Source organism: Triticum urartu, chromosome 4A, assembly GCF_056163025.1.
Source record: "Triticum urartu cultivar PI428250 chromosome 4A, HENAU_Tu73, whole genome shotgun sequence".
NCBI classification, from domain to species: domain Eukaryota; kingdom Viridiplantae; phylum Streptophyta; class Magnoliopsida; order Poales; family Poaceae; genus Triticum; species Triticum urartu.
The window spans coordinates 445,351,699-445,368,881 of NC_141876.1; the positions used below are offsets into that span (position 1 = coordinate 445,351,699).

The 17,183-nt window shown below is 54.3% G+C and overlaps 1 protein-coding gene across 1 annotated transcript; it reads left to right on the forward strand.

The window, feature by feature from the left end:
- The first annotated feature begins 11,381 nt into the window (after positions 1-11,381).
- LOC147976122 (uncharacterized) lies at positions 11,382-12,464 on the forward strand. The gene is made up of 3 exons (XM_087520737.1): positions 11,382-11,783; positions 12,033-12,214; positions 12,296-12,464. The coding sequence occupies exons 1-3, from the start codon at positions 11,382-11,384 to the stop codon at positions 12,462-12,464; spliced, it is 753 nt and encodes a 250-aa protein (XP_087376863.1).
- The last annotated feature ends 4,719 nt before the right edge of the window (positions 12,465-17,183 follow it).

A 17,183-nucleotide genomic window follows, 5' to 3' on the forward strand; every position in this document is an offset into this window, starting at 1 on the left:
GAAGACTACATGCCGAACTGCAAAAAACATATATTCTAGACATTACAAGAAAGGGGTGGTATGTGTTTAAAACACCCTTGTTCACTTACAATGTGGCCTGAGGCTTGTCCTCATCATGGGACTGCGCGATGACACTGTCCTTCAAGCCCGAACCACCCGACGAAGGCATCTTGCCTCGCTTAGGAGCCTTTTCCTCCCAATCTTCAGAGGCGGCCCTTTTCTTCCCATGGGGGGAAGATACGTTGACTTCCCCTTCATTTTTATCTTCGGACGATGGAATCTTGATTCCTCCGGACACAATGTCTGGCGCACCTTCGGGATGGGGCCATTTTTGGTCCTCTCTGCCTTGCCCTCCTTCACAGGCATCTGGTACGGTGCCAAAGCTAGCATCCTTGTTAATACAGGATCCGCTGGACCCTCGGGAAGAGGGGCCGGACACCTAATCAGCTCTGTTTTCTTCATACAGCCCTGGAAGGAGATAGTTTGCTTAGTAATGTATTACGAAATACTTAAAAAAAGAGGGGTGTTCAGAATTCAAGTGCTTACCGGGGTATCCGGACGATTACAATCGAGGCATGTCTCCTCAGTAGTGTCCGACCAACATTTTCATTTTCCGAAAAACAACTGCCACTTCCCTTTGTGCGTAATGCCGAAGAAGTGTTGGAGGGTTCGTGGTCCTGCTGGATTTAACTCCCACATACGGAGAGGCCAATGCTGGCATGGAAGGATTTGGCGAATCAACATTACTTGAATCACACTGACCAGATCGATGTCCCTCTCGAGGAGGGTTCAGATGCGGCTTTGTAGAGTTCGCACTTCATCAACTGATCCCCAATCCAGCCCGTTGTTGGCCCATGATGCAAGCTATAACGGTGGGCCAGGGCGAAACGTGGGTGCAGCTACCCACTTGGTGCTGCGCGGCTTCGTAACATCAAAGCACTCTCGCTGCCATTGATTGGAAGTTTCGGCAAAAGAGCCTTTTTGCCAAGGAGTGTTGGTGAGCAGGCTGACTACAGCACCGCCGCACTCCGCCTATTCCCCGTCGACTACCTTTGGTTTCACACTGAAGGTCTTGAGCCATAAGCCGAAGTGTGGGGGGATTCGGAGAAAGGCCTCGCACGTAATGATGAACGCCGAGACATGGAGGAAAGACTCCGGGGCTAGATCGTGAAAATCTAGTCCATAATAGAACATTAGTCCCTGGACGAAGGGGTGAAGAGCGAGCCCTAACCCTCGAAGGAAGTGTGAGATGAACACGACCCTCTCACCAGATCTGGGGGTCGAGTAACCTGCCCTTGAGCAGGAAGCCTATGGTTGATTTCCACGGTTAGGTATCTAGCCGCTCGAAGCTTCGCAATATCCTCCTCTGTGACGGTGGAAGCCACCCATCGGCCTTGAGGGCTGGGTCCGGACATAATGAGAAAGCTCGAAGTCGAAACCTTGGGTGCTAGAACTCGAGGTTGGAGAGGCTGAGGAGAAGTTTGGCGACAAAACGGCCCTTGGTTCCTTTATAATGGTGGTGGGGATTAAACGCCACCTCCTAAGCCTGAAAGCCTGCCTATTCCTAAGGAATCTTTTCAACAGAACAGTTGGGTTACCCGTGCTCGTATTAATGAGAATCCCGCAATAAGGGGATGCGGTCTCTGCTTCGACAGAACATGCCCATGCCTCGAAATGTGGAATGGCGGGATAGGAAGCAGTTTGAAAAACCGGGTGAGCATGATGTCACGTTGTAAAAAGTTGACAGCAGATTGGACTCCTGGAATATTATATTCTCTCAGTGGTTGTGTGTGGTGTGTGTGTTACAGGTCCGGACACGTCGATACATCCGAAGACTATTTTGGAGTTCGGAAGAAGGAACCCGCCTTGCAATTCCGAAGATAGGCCTATGCACCGGATACCTTGTCATTGAAGCCAGGTTCAGGGGCTACTGAAGGAGTCCTGTACTTAGGGGTCCTCGGGCGTCCGGCCTGTTATCCATGGGCCAGACTGACAGGCTGTGAAGATACGAAGACCGAAGACTACACACGTGTCCGGATGGGACTCTCCTTGGCGTGGAAGGCAAGCTTGGCGACTAAATATGTAGATTCCTTTCTTTGTAACCGACCTTGTGTAATCCTAGATCCTCCCGGTGTCTATATAAACCCAAGGACTTAGTCCGGAGGAGGACACATGATCATAACCATACAAGCTAGGCCTCTAGGGTTTAGCCATTATGATCTCATGGTATATCAACTCTTGTAATACTCATATTCATCAAGATCAATCGAGCAGGACATAGGGTATTACCTCCATAGAGAGGGCCTGAACCTGGGTAAAACATTGTGTCCCCAGTCTCCTGTTACCATCGACCTTAGACGCACAGTTCGGGACCCCCTACCCGAGATCCGCCGGTATTGACATCGACAGGAGGCGCCCTAGGGTTTCCCCTAGGGGGCGGCGGCTAGGGAGATTGGATCTCCCTAGGGAAACCCTAGGGAGACTTGCCCCCAAGCCAAGCTGAAAGTGCGTTATATCGACTAGAGGGGGGGTGAATAGGCGATTTTTATGAAAGTCTTCAAAACGTGGAAGTTATGAAGACAAACGATAGAAATAAACCTATTACCATGCAGCGGAAGGTAGACTACACTAGGCAAGCCATAGTCAAGTATTCAATGAAGTGAAAGCACAATGACTTAATAGCAGCAATGTAGTAAGGATCAGGTAGGAAGATATTATGAAGCCATACAGAACATGCAGTCACTCAGTGAAGACAAAAGATAGGGCAAACATACAATGACTTCACAAGGAGCAACAGTAAGTAAAGGGAAGGGAAGATGAAACCAGGGACTCGTTGAAGACAATGATTTATTGGACCAGTTCCAGTTGCTGTGACAACTGTACGTCTGGCTGGGGCGGCTAGGTATTTAAACCTTAGGACACACAGTCCCGGACACCCAGTCTTGAACACGCAGCTCAGGACACCCAGTCCTCACCGTATTCCCCTTGAGCTAAGGTCACACAGACCTCGCCCAATCACTCTGGTAAGTCTTCAAGGTAGACTCCCAAACCTTCATAGACTTCGTTCACCGGCAATCCACAATGTCTCTTGGATGCTCAGAACGCGACGCCTAACCGGCTGGAGGATGCACAGTCCTCAAGTGTAATAAGTCTTCAGATCACACAGACAAGAAGACTTAAGTGATGCCCAATTCTCCCTGGCTCTGGGTGGTTAGGGCTTTATCCTCGCAAGGAATTCTCTCTCAAAGGCTTCGAGGTGGGTTGCTCTCAAACGACAAAAGTCGTACTCTCAATCTGAGCAGCCAACCGTTTATGGTTGTGGGGGGTGGGCTATTTATAGCCACTTGGCAACCCGACCTAATTTGTCCGAAATGACCTTGGGTCACTAAGGAACTGACATGTGTTCCAACGGTCAGATTTCAAACTCACACGGAAACTTTACTTGGGCTACAAGCAAAGCTGACTTGTACGACTCTGGACAAGATTCGCTCTCATAGTCTTCACTCGAAGACATAGGTTTTTGGTTAGGCATCACTTCAGTCAGTCTGACTGGTTCTCTTGGACCCCACTTAACAGTACGGTGGTTCCTATGACTCAACACAAAAGAAAAAGAACTACGAAAGATCTAAGTCTTCGAGCTCCATAGGCTTCATGTGGTGTCTTCTCTTGTCATAGTCTTCAATGTGAATATCTTCATATACCACCTTTGACTTCAATGTCTTCATACATTTTTAGGGGTCATCTCTGGTAGGAAAACCGAATCAATGAGGAACTTGTACCTGTGTTATCCTGAAATTCTCACAAACACATTAGTCCCTCAACTAGGTTTGTCGTCAATACTCCAAAACCAACTAGGGGTGGCACTAGATGCACTTACACAAGCAGGTGGAGGCTTGCCTCCCAAGTCAGGTGGAGGAGCCCCACCTCCCCAAGTAACATGGGAAAAGGGAGTGGGGGCACATAGCCCCTTAGTGGGCTGGTTTGCCCCCTCCCCTTGGCCCATGAGGCCCTGCAACACTTGTCGGGGCTCCCGTTACACCTTTCAGTCATGCTGGCCATAGCCTGGTACCCCCGGAACACTTCCGGACTCCAATACCCTTCATCCAATATATCGATTTTCACCTCCGGACCATTCCGGAACTCCTCGTGATGTCCGGGATCTCATCCAGGACTCCGAACTACCTTCGGTAACCACATACTATTCCCGTTACAACTCTAGCGTCACCGAACCTTAAGTGTGTAGACCCTACGGGTTTGGGAACCATGCAGACAAGATCGAGACACCTCCTCGGCCAATAACCAATAGCGGGATCTGGATACCCATATTGTCTCCCACATGTTCCACGGTGATCTCATCGGATGAACCACTATGTCGGGGATTCAATCAATCCCGTATATACAATTCCCTTTGTCTATCGGTATGTTACTTGCCCGAGATTCGATCGTAGGTATCCCCATACCTTGTTCAATCTCTTTACCGACAAGTCTCTTTACTCATTCCGCAATGAATGATCCCATGACTAACTCTTTAGTCAAACTGAGCTGATTATGATGATGCATTACTGAGTGGGCCCAGAGATACCTCTCCATCATACGGAGTGACAAATCACTGTCTCGATTCGTGCCAACCCAACAAACACTTTTGTAGATACCTGTAGTGCACCTTTATAGTCACCCAGTTACGTTGTGACGTTTGATACACCCAAAGCATTCCTACGGTATTCGGGAGTTGCACAATCTCATGGTCTAAGGAAATGATACTTGACATTAGAAAAGCTCTAGCGAACGAACTACACGATCTTGTGCTATGCTTAGGATTGGGTCTTGTCCATCACATCATTCTCCTAATGATGTGATCCCGTTATCAACAACATCCAATGTCCATGGTTAGGAAACCATAACCATCTATTGATCAACGAGCTAGTCAACTAGAGGCTCACTAGGGACATGTTGTCATCTATGTATTTTCACATGTATTACGGTTTCCGGTTAATACAATTAAAGCATGAACAACAGATAATTATCATGAACAAGGAAATATAATAATAAACATTTTATTATTTCCTCTAGGGCATATTTCCAAGAGTCTCCCACTTGCACTAGAGTCAATAATCTTGTTACATTGTGATGAATCGAACACCCATAGAGTTCTGGTGTTGATCATGTTTTGCTCATGGAAGAGGTTTAGTAAACGGATCTGCAATATTCAGATCCGTATGCATTTACAAATGTCTATGTCTCCATCTTGAATATATTCACGAATGGAGTTGAAGCAACGCTTGATATGCCTGGTCTTCTTGTGAAACCTGGGATCCTTGGCAAGGGCAATGGCTCTAGTGTTGTCACAGAAGAGAGTCATCGGGACCAACGCGGGGATAACTCCGAGGTCGGTGATGAACTCCTTCATCCAGACTGCTTCCTATGCTGCCTCCGAGGCTGCTATGTACTCCGCTTCACATGTAGATCCCGCCACAACACTTTGCTTGCAACTGCACCAGCTGACTGCCCCACCATTCAAAATGTACACGTATCCGGTTTGTGACTTGGAGTCATCTAGATCTATGTCAAAGCTAGCATCAACGTAACCCTTTATGACGAGCTCTTCGTCACCTCCATAAACGAGAAACATATCCTTAGTCCTTTTCAGGTACTTCAGGATATTCTTGACTGTTGTCCAGTGCTCCATGCTGGGATTACTTTGGCACCTCCCTACCAAACTTACGGCAAGGTTCACATCAGGTCTGGTACACAGCATGGCATACATAATAGACCCTATGGCTGAGGCATAGGGGATGACACTCATCTTTTCTCTATCTTCTGCTGAGGTCGGGCATTGAGCCGTGTTCAATCTCACACCTTGCAATGCAGGCATGAACCCCTTCTTGGACTGATCCATATTGAACTTCTTCAATATCTTATCAAGGTATGTGCTTTGCGAAAGACCAATGAGGCGTCTCGATCTATCTCTATAGATCTTGATGCCTGATATGTAAGCAGCTTCTCCAAGATCCTTCATTGAAAAACACTTATTCAAGTAGGCCTTTATGCTTTCCAAAAGTTATATATCATTTCCCATCAATAGTATATCATCCACATATAATATGGGAAATGCTACAGAGCTCCCACTCACTTTCCTGTAAACACAGGCTTCTCCATAAGTCTGCATAAACCCAAACACTTTGATCATTTCATCAAAGAGAATGTTCCAACTCCGAGATGCTTGCACCAACCCATAGATGGAAAGCTGGAGCTTGCATACCTTGTCAGCATTCTTAGGATCGACAAAACCTTCCGGTTGCATCATATACAATTCTTCCTTAAGGAAACCATTAAGGAATGCTATTTTGACGTCCATTTGCCATATCTCATAATCATAGAATGCGGCAATTGCTAACATGATTCGGACGGACTTAAGCTTCGCTACGGGTGAGAAGGTCTCATCGTAGTCAACCCCTTGAACTTGTCGATAACCCTTTGTCGGTGTACAAAACTAGGGGCACATTTTTGTACCCCTTTACCTGTGCATGGGCAGTCAGAGCCGTGCCCATGACCACACCGAGCAGAGCAAGGGAGGTAAGCCAAGGTAAGATCGAAGCCTAAGACGAATCAAAGCAACGACAAGGACCAAGGACACAAAAGATCAGATGGGCAAAGCAGGTTTCCCTGGCAAGGACCCTTGCTGGGGCAGCCTCAGTAGCCCCAGCAAGACCCTTGCCGGGGCAGCTCGCCCACGCCAGCCGAGCGAGCCACCCTCGAGCCCACCAACACTCGACAAATGCATTGGACAAAGCTCGAGAGGCACCTCTGTGGTGGCATGCAGATCTTCGTGAAGACAAAGAATAGTCAAGGTCAAATGAGGATAGGAAGGCAGCCATCCTCACTGAAGAAACCCACAAGACCCCCGGCAAGATCCTTGCCGGGGACGCCTGCACGCCACAGCAAGACCCTTGCCGGGCTACCTGGCAAGGCCCTCGCCAAGCACACCAGCAGGGCCACCGTCAGGCCCACACCAACCAAGTCTCCGCCGCCGTTCGCATGCAGCTGCCGACCCAACCAGCTGGGCAGGCACCTGCGTGGCGACATGCAGCCCTTCGTGGAGACTCCACCACCGCGCCACCTCAGCTGCCTTCCTACCTACATGGCACCGCATGCATCGCTGGCCAGGGCACATGTCGAAGCTTGGAGGAGCGGCGACGGACGGGACGGGCCTCGCCCCCGCCCCCGATAAAGTGGAGGGACACCTAAGCCTCGCATTTAATGCGCATTGTCCTGTAATACCAGGATAACCTCGCAACACTGTTGCCTTTCCACCTCCCGTGTGCCACTGTGGCAACCCCTTTTTCTATAAAAGGAGGCCCAAGGCGAAGAGGAGAGGGATTCGGCTTTTTGGAGCTCGTTACACCCCGTAGCTAGTTCAAGAACTCAGAATGCATCCACCAAAGAAGGACTAGGGTTTTACGCATCCTCGCGGCCCGAACCTGGATAAACGAACCGTGTGCTCTCTGTTAGACCCGCTCTTCTCTCAACCCCGCGCCCAGCAACCGCAGTAGGGATTCTTGTGATCCCATAGGTGTCGTTTCCCACCGACATCTTTGGCGCGCCAGGTAGGGGGCGCATTTGTGAGAATTTGATCTGGTAGTTAGCCTAGCGGTTCTTCATCGCCATGGCCCCTAAGAAGAAGACGGCCATGGCGATCGACTCGTTGGGGGCCGAACGTCCCGTGCCGGCGCGAACGAGCAGCGGACCGGTCGCGGACAGGACTCGGGTCGCGGCCCGCGAACACCGGCACCACCCAGGCAGTCGGAGCCTGGCGAGCAGCGTTGTTCGTGCACCAGACGGTCGGCCCCACGCCGCCGGATCCAAAGACGGAGCTGGACCCCCTGTCGGCGGATCGGGGCCCTCCGGGGGTGTCATTGCGCCAACTCCGGGCGGCGCGGCGACCTCCAGGATGCATACACCGGCGACCACCGCGCGTTCTTCCCATGGTGTGCGCCGAACAGCATCACCACGTTGGTGACCCTGGGCACCACCGTGGGAAGAGCCATGTGCGTCGTCAGCAAGGCGAAGGAGTTCAACACGCTCGCCAAAGCACTGGTGAAAATGGCACGCAACCACTGGGTCATGACAGAGCTCCTTCTAACATAGTTAGAAGTCGAAGCGTGCCACAATCGACTCGACTTCCCTCCTGCTGTGGAGAAGCTCGATGAGTGGAGGGCCACCATCCGGAGCCTCGTCGCCGTCGCGAACAAAGACGAGTCGCGACCGGCGGGGCCCTTGGGTCGGCGCTCCACCGAACCACCACATGCTGGCGCTGGGAGGACCGGGGGAGCTGCGGCCATGGTGCACTCTCCTCCTCCTCGCCAGCCACCACGGGCGTCGGCCTGTCGCGGCGACGCTGGTGATAACATCTCCATAGCGTCGTCCGATCCACGGACCCTCCGCGACCAGCGCCAGGTCCTTCGGGAGTGAGCTCATGAAGACGCTCGAACCACCGTCGAGCACCGGCGCGAAGCGCGCCGCCAGTCGGACAAGCGGGCGGGACCCACTACAGACCACCCAGCACCGGGGGGCCCCGGCGGCCTACCTTACAAGGTGGGCTGCCTGGCTTTTACCCGTGAGCTGAGGCAGTTCCAGTGGCCGTCCCACCGTACATTCAAGCCCGACATCGGCGAGAAGTACAGTGGCAAGACCCATCCGTCCGAGGTCCTCAGCATCTACACCATCGCGATGTAGGCCGCTGGGGCTCGCGACGACAAGGTGCTTGCCAACTACTTCCCGCTAGCGCTCAAGCCCAATGTGATGTCTTGGTTGACGTACTTGCCGGCCGACTCCATCTCTTCCTAGTCAGATCTGTGCCATGAGTTCGTTGGAGCCTTCACGGGAGGCCACCAAGCTCATGGCCAGGCCAGTGATCTGCATATCATTCCCCAGAAGGAAGGGGAGACCCTGTGCAAGTACATCCAGAGATTCAGCCGGGTGCAGTACAACATCCTCGACGTTCATCCCACCGCTGTGATTAGCGCGTTCCATCAGAACGTGCGCAATTGCAAGATGCGCGAGGAGTTGGTGATGACCAAGGTTAAAGATGTGGCCGAGCTCTACATTCTGGCCGACAGGTGCGCCCGGGATGAAGAGGGAAGGAAGTTCCCCGGCGAAAATGCCGGCGCGGAAACCGACTCTACTAAGGAGGACGCCGCCGCCCCGACGAAGAGGGCACAGCGTCGCAACAGGAAATGCAAAGGCAAGGCTGTGCTTGCTGTTGAGGGATCTGACGATACCGGTGCCAGCAAGAAGGTCAAGCCAGACACCCCCGGCAAGGAGATTGTAGGGTGCACCGCCTGCCAGGCCTTGGCGGCTACCGACAAGCCAGGAAGCTCCAGCAAGCAATACTGCAAAATCCACCGCACCAAGGGCCACGATCTCCAGAACTGCCAGCAAGTCGAGTTGCTTGCTGAGAAGAAAAAGGCTGAGTATGAAAGGCGGGACAAGGAGAAGGACCAAGATGGTGCTGAGGGATCCGGCAAGAAGCGCGGCAGCCAAGGAGGCCCCCCGGCAGGGACAAACAGCAAGAAAGACCCGCCCGGGGCCGTGACAAGAAACAAGAAGACAACGACCGCGACGAGGACGACGAGTCTGGTGAGCAAGGGTTCCAGAAGGCTACGGAGGCCATGTGCGTCGATGGCGGCGCCTCGCTGCACACCTCTCGCCGCTAGCTCAAGCAGTGGGCACGAGAGGTCACAGCAACAGAGCCATCGTTCGATGCTCGGAAGCCACTAAAGTGGTCCAGCACGCCCCTCATCTTTGACGACGAGGACCACCCTAATCGCACTACCGCAGTCGGGTGTTTGCCGTTGTTGGTTTCACCAACAATCCGCAACCTCAGGGTGAACAAGATGTTGGTTGACGGCGGGGCCGGCCTGAACCTGATCTTGCCTGTCGTGATCAAAAGGTTGCAAATCCCTGATGGAGACCTTGAGGAAACAGGCACGATTCAGGGGGTCAATCCGGGGAGAAGCCAGCCAAAGGGAAAGGTCACGCTGCCCGTGACGTTTGGAGGGGAGTTGAACTTCCGGATGGAGAGGATCGTCTTCGACGTGGCCGAGATCCCCTTGCCCTACAACGGGATCCTCAGCCGCCCGGCACTCGCTAAGTTCATGGCGGCATCAGACTACGCCTACAACATGCTAAAGATGCCCGGGCCGTTGACCATCATCGCCATTCCCTCCGACAAGAAGGACGCGCTGATCTGCGCCGACCAACTCTACCGAGAAGCAGTTGCAGCAGCTGCCGTCAAGGCACCTGCTCCTGCCGCCGAAGGCCCGGGAGGAAAAAAGGAGCCCAGCAAGACCTCTCGCACCCACTCCGGCAAGCGCACCCCCTAGGGGTGTTGTGCTAGCGCTGAGGACGTGCCAGAGAGCTCTGCCGACAAGAACAAGAGATCCAGAGCCGAGCCGCCGCAGACCAAGAAGGTGCCCGTCACGGAAGACGGCACGGGAGGGGCCTTCATCATAGGCTCCGCCCTCAGCAGCAAATAGGAAGGCGAGCTCGTCACCTTCCTGCGGGCGAATGTCGACGTGTTTTCATGGCAAGTGTCTGACATCCCCAGTGTTCCCAGGGAGGTGATTGAGCACCACCTAGCTGTCTACCCCCGCGCGCGGCCCGTCAAGCAGAAGGTCAGAAAGCAGGCTCTGGAGAGGCAGGAGTTCATCACAGAGGAGATCAGGAAGTTAGAAGCGACAGGTTTGGTGAGAGGGGTGCTCCACCCGACGTGGTTGGACAATCCGGTAGTGGTGCGCAAGGCGAATGGGAAGTGGAGGCTGTGTATTGATTACACAGATATCAATAAGGCTTGTCCTAAGGACCCCTTCCCATTGCCGTGCATCGACCAGATTGTTGACTCCACGGCCGGGTGTGATCTGCTATCATTCCTCGATGCCTACTCAGGCTACCACCAAATCTTCATGACAAGAGAGGATGAAGAGAAGACATCATTCATCACCCCATGTGGTACATATTGCTTTTTATGGGTGCCTTTCAGGTTGAAGAGTGCTGGCTCAACGTTTGCAAGAGCGGTCCAAATTGGTTTTGAACCTCAGCTCCATAGAAATATGGAGGCCTACATGGATGACATAGTGGTCAAAACCAAGGACGGGTCGACTCTTGTGCAAGATCTAGAAGAGACATTTGCCAGCCTGCGCAAGATCAACCTCAAGTTGAACCCTGAGAAGTACCTCTTCGGCGTCCCTTCCAGCAAGCTTCTCGGGTTCTTCGTGTCACAGCGCGGGATTGAGGCAAACCCAAACAAGATCAAGGCTATTGAGCAGATCAAGGCGCCCAAGCGGATCAAGGATGTGTGTCGGCTCGCCGGCTGCGTTGTCGCCATGAGCCGGTTCATCTCCAAGTCCGCCGAGCATGCCCTTCCCTTTTTCAAGATCTTGAAAAAGGTGGGCCCAATAGAGTGGACCCCAGAAGCCGAGGCCGCACTGCAGGACCTGAAGAAATACCTTTCCTCCACACCAATACTAGTTGCGCCTAAACCACAAGAGCCATTGCTGCTGTATTTGGCGGCAACGAACCAAGTGGTCAGTGCCGCACTAGTGGTGCAGAGGGAGGTCGACGAGGAGGCAGCAATGGCGGAAGAACCAGTGGATGACGAGCCAAAGATTCCCCCGGCAGGGCCTGGTGCCGACAAGGCGCGGCCCCCGGCAGAGTCTGGTGCCACCAGGGCGATGCCCCCGCGGCCGAGTGAAGTGGTGCCCAAGAAAAAGATGATGCAGCACCCGGTTTACTTTGTCAGCCCCCTCTTACAGGGGGCTAGGTCAAGGTATTCCTGTGTGCAAAAATTGCTCTTCGGCCTCCTCATGGCCTCGAGGAAGCTGCGTCACTACTTCCAGGCTCACGAGATCACTGTTGTGACTCGCCTCTCGTTGCAACGGATACTGCACAACCCAGACGCAACCGGAAGGATTGTGGAATGGGCCTTGGAGTTGTCAAGCTTCGGCTTAAAGTTTGAAAGTACCTCGACAATTCAGAGCAGAGTCCTGGCGGAGTTCATCGCGGAATGGACCTCGACGCCTGACGAAGAAATCCAGGAGACTACTCTCCCAGGCAAGGAAGCAGACTGCAACTGGATCATGTACTTTGATGGAGCCTTCTCGCTGCAAGCCGCCGGTGTCGGCGTGCTACTCATTGCACCCACCGGAGAGCACCTCAAGTACGTGATCCAGATGCACTTCCCCAGGGAGATGTCCACCAATAACACCTCCGAGTACGAGGGATTGCTTGCCGGTCTCAGGATCGCGACGGACCTCGGGGTTAAGAAGCTCATTGTCATGGGTGACTCGCAGCTCGTTGTCAGGCAGGTCAACAAAGTTTATCAGAGCCCACTGATGGAAGCATACGTAGATAAGGTGAGGAAGCTGGAGGAATGCTTTGACGGTATCCAGGCAGAGCACGTCCCCTGAGCAGAGAACAACATCGCCGATTACCTGTCAAAGCGTGCCGCATTCAAGCTACCTGTGGAACCAACTACCTTTTTGCTCCGGTTAACTCAACCATCCGTCGATCCATCAGCAGGGCAGAGAAAGCGGAGGAAATCAGGTCCCAGCAAGTACTTTCCTACAGAGCCCCCCGGGGCTACCGGCAAGGGTGCTGCCGCAGGCGCTAAGTCTACCCAAGGGCAGCTGGCTCCGACGGGGCGTCAGGCCCTGGCCGTGGAGACAGCCGCTCCCATGGCGGAAGAGATGCCTTTGGTCCTTGCCGCCAAGCCTCAGGCTCCGGCATGGGTGCAGCACACCGTCCAATTCCTCCAAACAGGGGAGCTTCCTGAGGAGCAGGAAGAAGCGGACAGAGTAGCCCGTCCGTCCGCCCTATACCAGTTCGTCGATGACGTCCTGTACCAGAGGAGGCCGAACGGTGTGAAACTCAAGCGCATCCCCCGGGAGGAAGGACTAGAGCTGTTGGCAGAGATACATGGAGGCATATGTGGCTCCCACATAGGGTCAAGGGCCCTTGCCGGGAAGGCATTCCGGCAAGGTTTCTTCTAGCCCACCGCCCTCCAGGATGCGACGACACTAGTCACCAAGTGTGAAGCGTGCCAGTTCCATTCAAAGAAGATTCATCAACTAGCTCAAGCCCTTCAGACAATCCCTCTCTCCTGGCCATTCTCGGTCTAGGGGCTCGATATACTGGGCCCTTTCCCCCGCGCTGTCAGGGGCTTTGAGTACTTGTACGTTGCAATGGACAAGTTCACAAAGTGGCCAGAGGTGGAAGCAGTGAGGAAGGTGACTGCTCAGTCAGCCATCAAATTCTTCAAAGGACTGGTCTGCTGTTTTGGTGTGCCAAACAGAGTCATCACCGACAACGGCACGCAGTTCACAAGCCACACCTTCATGCAGTACATCCGAGACCTCGACAGCAAGGTCTGTTTTGCTTCCGTGGCACATCCATGGAGCAACGGCCAAGCGGAGAGGGCAAATGCTGAAGTGTTGCGAGGCTTGAGAACAAAGACCTTTGACAGGCTGCACAAGAGTGGAAGGCGCTGGATTGATGAGTTGCCGGCGGTTCTTTGGTCGATCAGAACGATGCCAAATCGAGCCACTGGCCAGACACCTTTTGCCCTGGTATACGGGGCGGAAGCAGTTCTCCCCACGGAACTCATACACGGGTCACCTCGAGTGCTCGCTTTTGCCCAAGATGACGCGACGCTCCTTGAGGAAGATCATCTTCGGGCGGCTGTAAGAGCGGCACGCTACCAGCAAGCCTTGCGCCGCTACCATAGCCGCAAGGTTCATGCCCGAAGCCTTGAGAAAGGTGACCTTGTTCTTTGGCGCGTTCAGTCGGCCAAGAATTCCAACAAGTTGACGCCGAAGTGGGAAGGCCCTTATCGGGTAATACGAGTCACCAGGCCGGGCGCAGTCTGCTTGGAGACCGAGGATGCCATACCATTGAGAAACTCCTGGAACATCGAGCATCTTCAAAATTTTACCCAAAAGGCGCGGCTTGCTGGGCCTCCCGGAAAGCCACCTTTTGTACGAGCTTTGCCGACAAGGCATGTGACCCTCTATACAAAGCCAGGCACAGACCCTGAGCATAAATAAATGAAGTGCTGGCGCTCTAAGTTATAGCATGCATGCTAGGTCGAGTCTTGTCCTTGGTTAGGGTTGATAGTGCTTAGCGGCGGCTAACCCCTAGCTTAGAGGTCGAGTGTGCGTCTCTATGTTCTTCTCTATCTTCTTTGGTTCACAGGACACATGAGTATCCTTGCCGAGCTGCTTTGGAAGGAAGGAGACGGGCCAGCGTCCAGACCCCGGCAAGCCAGTATTGCCGGGGCTACAAGAGAAAAGATCCACCCGCGGCAAGCCAAGGTTGCCGAGGGCTGCAGATTCAGATAAGTTCTCTATCCCTTATCATGCGTTTCATTATGGACTGAGGTATGTGAAACCTCGTTTTATCCTTAGGCTACCGTGCTCCCCTCATTTCGGGCCCTAGGACTCATTTCCTGGGATCGAGTTTGGTCGTAGTCGCGACAGCAAGGAAATGAAAAGAGGAGCCTAAGCCCACCTCATCCCTGCCTCCGCCAAGGGCGTGAGAAAGGTCAAGTGGAGTGGGGGGACGGCAAGGCCTGTTGCCGGGCGAGAAAACGTTTATCTTAAAAGTAACAAGGATTTACTCCTTGTCGTGGGTTTTACCTGCGAACGAAAAACCCGGCAAACATCCCTTTTTCATTAAAACCATCCTGTACAGGTACAGTTCATACGAAATGAAAAACATGAACAAGGGGATTACAAGTTCTAAAGTTAACAAAGGCCCAAAGGCTTACAAGACTAAAAATAGATAAGATGTCCGTAATCCCTTTCTTGTCCCTCTCCTCGGGAAATGGAAAAAGAAAGCAGAAGGGCAAAAGGGGCACCTAGGCGAGCTACAAGTGGCAGAAGACACCAAGAGGACATCTTGGTGGTCGTCCAAGAGCTGGATGGTGATGGCGGCGCTGGAGGCAGAGCTCGAAGATGAGGCGGCAGGACGTCGGTACGCGACGAAGGCGTTGGTGCCTGCGTACTCCGACTTGACGGCCTTGCCGCCCGCCCTCTTTCTCTTCCGCAGCCTCCAACGCCAGCCGCCCAAGGAGACGACCCCAAGAAGTTCAAGGAGCTGGCGACACGGATGATGGGGTCGCCGGTGCCGCTCGGAGTAGCGCCCGACGCCTAATCGGACCCGTCATTCTACCGCCCGCTAGCCTCGTCGTTGTTGCCGTTGTCCTCCTCGCCACTCTCGCTCGAGGAGGAGTCTTCGTCGTCAGAATAGCTCTCCACACAGCACCTTACGCGAGTCCCGAAGTGCCCGAAGATCTTGACGGAGAGGGGCCACCCTCCATTAGTTTGAAATGGAGAGTGAGCCCATCGGTCAAGCTGTGGAGGCGAGCGAAGGTCTTCCACCCTCGGTGGAGATACATGATGTGAGGGGCGGGTAACTCGACGTCGGCCCATGTGCCGCCGTTCCCGCAGCCCCTCATATGCAACCGCAACGCCTGTGGTGGATCCAGCTCCATCTCTCGCGCGAATGGAGTTGGGAGGCGAAGGCGACGGCGCGGTGGCTGGCGCTGCCTGACGAAGAATTCGCAATGGTTGTCCCCGGCATGGCCCTCCATCGGAGGAGGAACTGCTGGCGGAGGAGAGGCTGATCTGCTGCCCCATCCTCCTCTTCCCCAAGTGCTACGCCCTCTGCCCCGGCCTCTCCCATGGCCTCGCACCCTCCCCCTTCCCCTCGCGGCCGGCTCTGCCAACACGGGCTCCGGGGGAGGAGGGACGCGTTGTCGAGCGGCGACCCTCGCCGCCACCATTGAAGGACCGGGATTCCCTTTCTCCATGGTGAATGAATGGAAGGAGCGGAAGCGAAGGGAGGTAGAAGATGGAATAATGCGGGGTGCCATCCCCCCTTCCCCCTCTTTATAAAGGAACGGGGTTGGGGCTCGGCCACCCCGCTCGGCCCATCAAGACACGGGAGGCGCAGGGAACCAAGACCGACCCGCTGCCCCAACCAGCGATGGCCCGGCTTCCCGCCTCCACCGTTTGCCACCCCGAGCGCATGAAAGACGCGTGGCAGACGTGTAGAACCGAGGAGATGGGTGAGGCAACCACTCCCCACCCCGTGATCGAGGGAGTGGACGCATTAAAGACTCATCCAGTAAATGAGCCACGCCTCCACGCCTCCCTCCCTTTACGGGGAAGGCGCGAGCCGCCTCTTTACTGTGATGTGACGCATGCGTGTGAAAACCGCCCCACGCATGCCGCCTACGTCACGCACGCCCCTCCACCCCGCGCCACGCGTGCGGGTCGTGGGAAGCACAACGCGCGAAAAACCTTACCGTGGTAAAAACCGCCCCACCTGCCCGCGCACTATTTTGGACCTGACCCAACAACGTGTCGGACTTATGTGTGGCCCAGGCCCGGGGGCTCCTGTCGGTGTACAAAACTAGGGGCACATTTTGTACCCCTTTACCTGTGCACGGGCAGTTAGAGCCGCGCCCATGACCACACCGAGCAGAGCAAGGGAGGTAAGCCAAGGTAAGATCGAAGCCCAAGACGAAGCAGAAGCAACGACAAGGACCAAGGCCACAAAGATCAGATGGGCAAAGCAGGTTTCCCCGGCAAGGACCCTTGTCGGGGCACCTCGCCCACGCCAGCCGAGCGAGCCACCCTCGAGCCCACCAACACTCGACAAATGCATTGGACAGGGCTCAGGAGGCACCTCTGTGGTGGCATGCAGATCTTCGTGAAGACAAAGAATAGTCAAGGTCAAATGAGGATAGGAAGGCAGCCATCCTCACTGAAGAAACCCACAAGACCCCCGGCAAGATCCTTGCCGGGGACGCCTGCACGCCACGGCAAGACCCTTGCCAGGCCACCCGGCAAGGCCCTCGCCAAGCGCACCAGCAGGGCCACCGTCAGGCCCACACCAGCCAAGTCTCCGCCGCCGTTCGCATGCAGCTGCCGACCCAACCAGCTGGGCAGGCACCTACGTGGCGACATGCAGCCCTTCGTGGGGACTCCACCACCGTGCCACCTCAGCTGCCTGCCTACCTACGTGGCACCGCATGCATCGCTGGCCAGGGCATGTGTTGAAGCTCGGAGGAGCGGCGACGGATAGGACGGGCCTCGCCCCCACCCCCGATAAAGTGGAGGGAC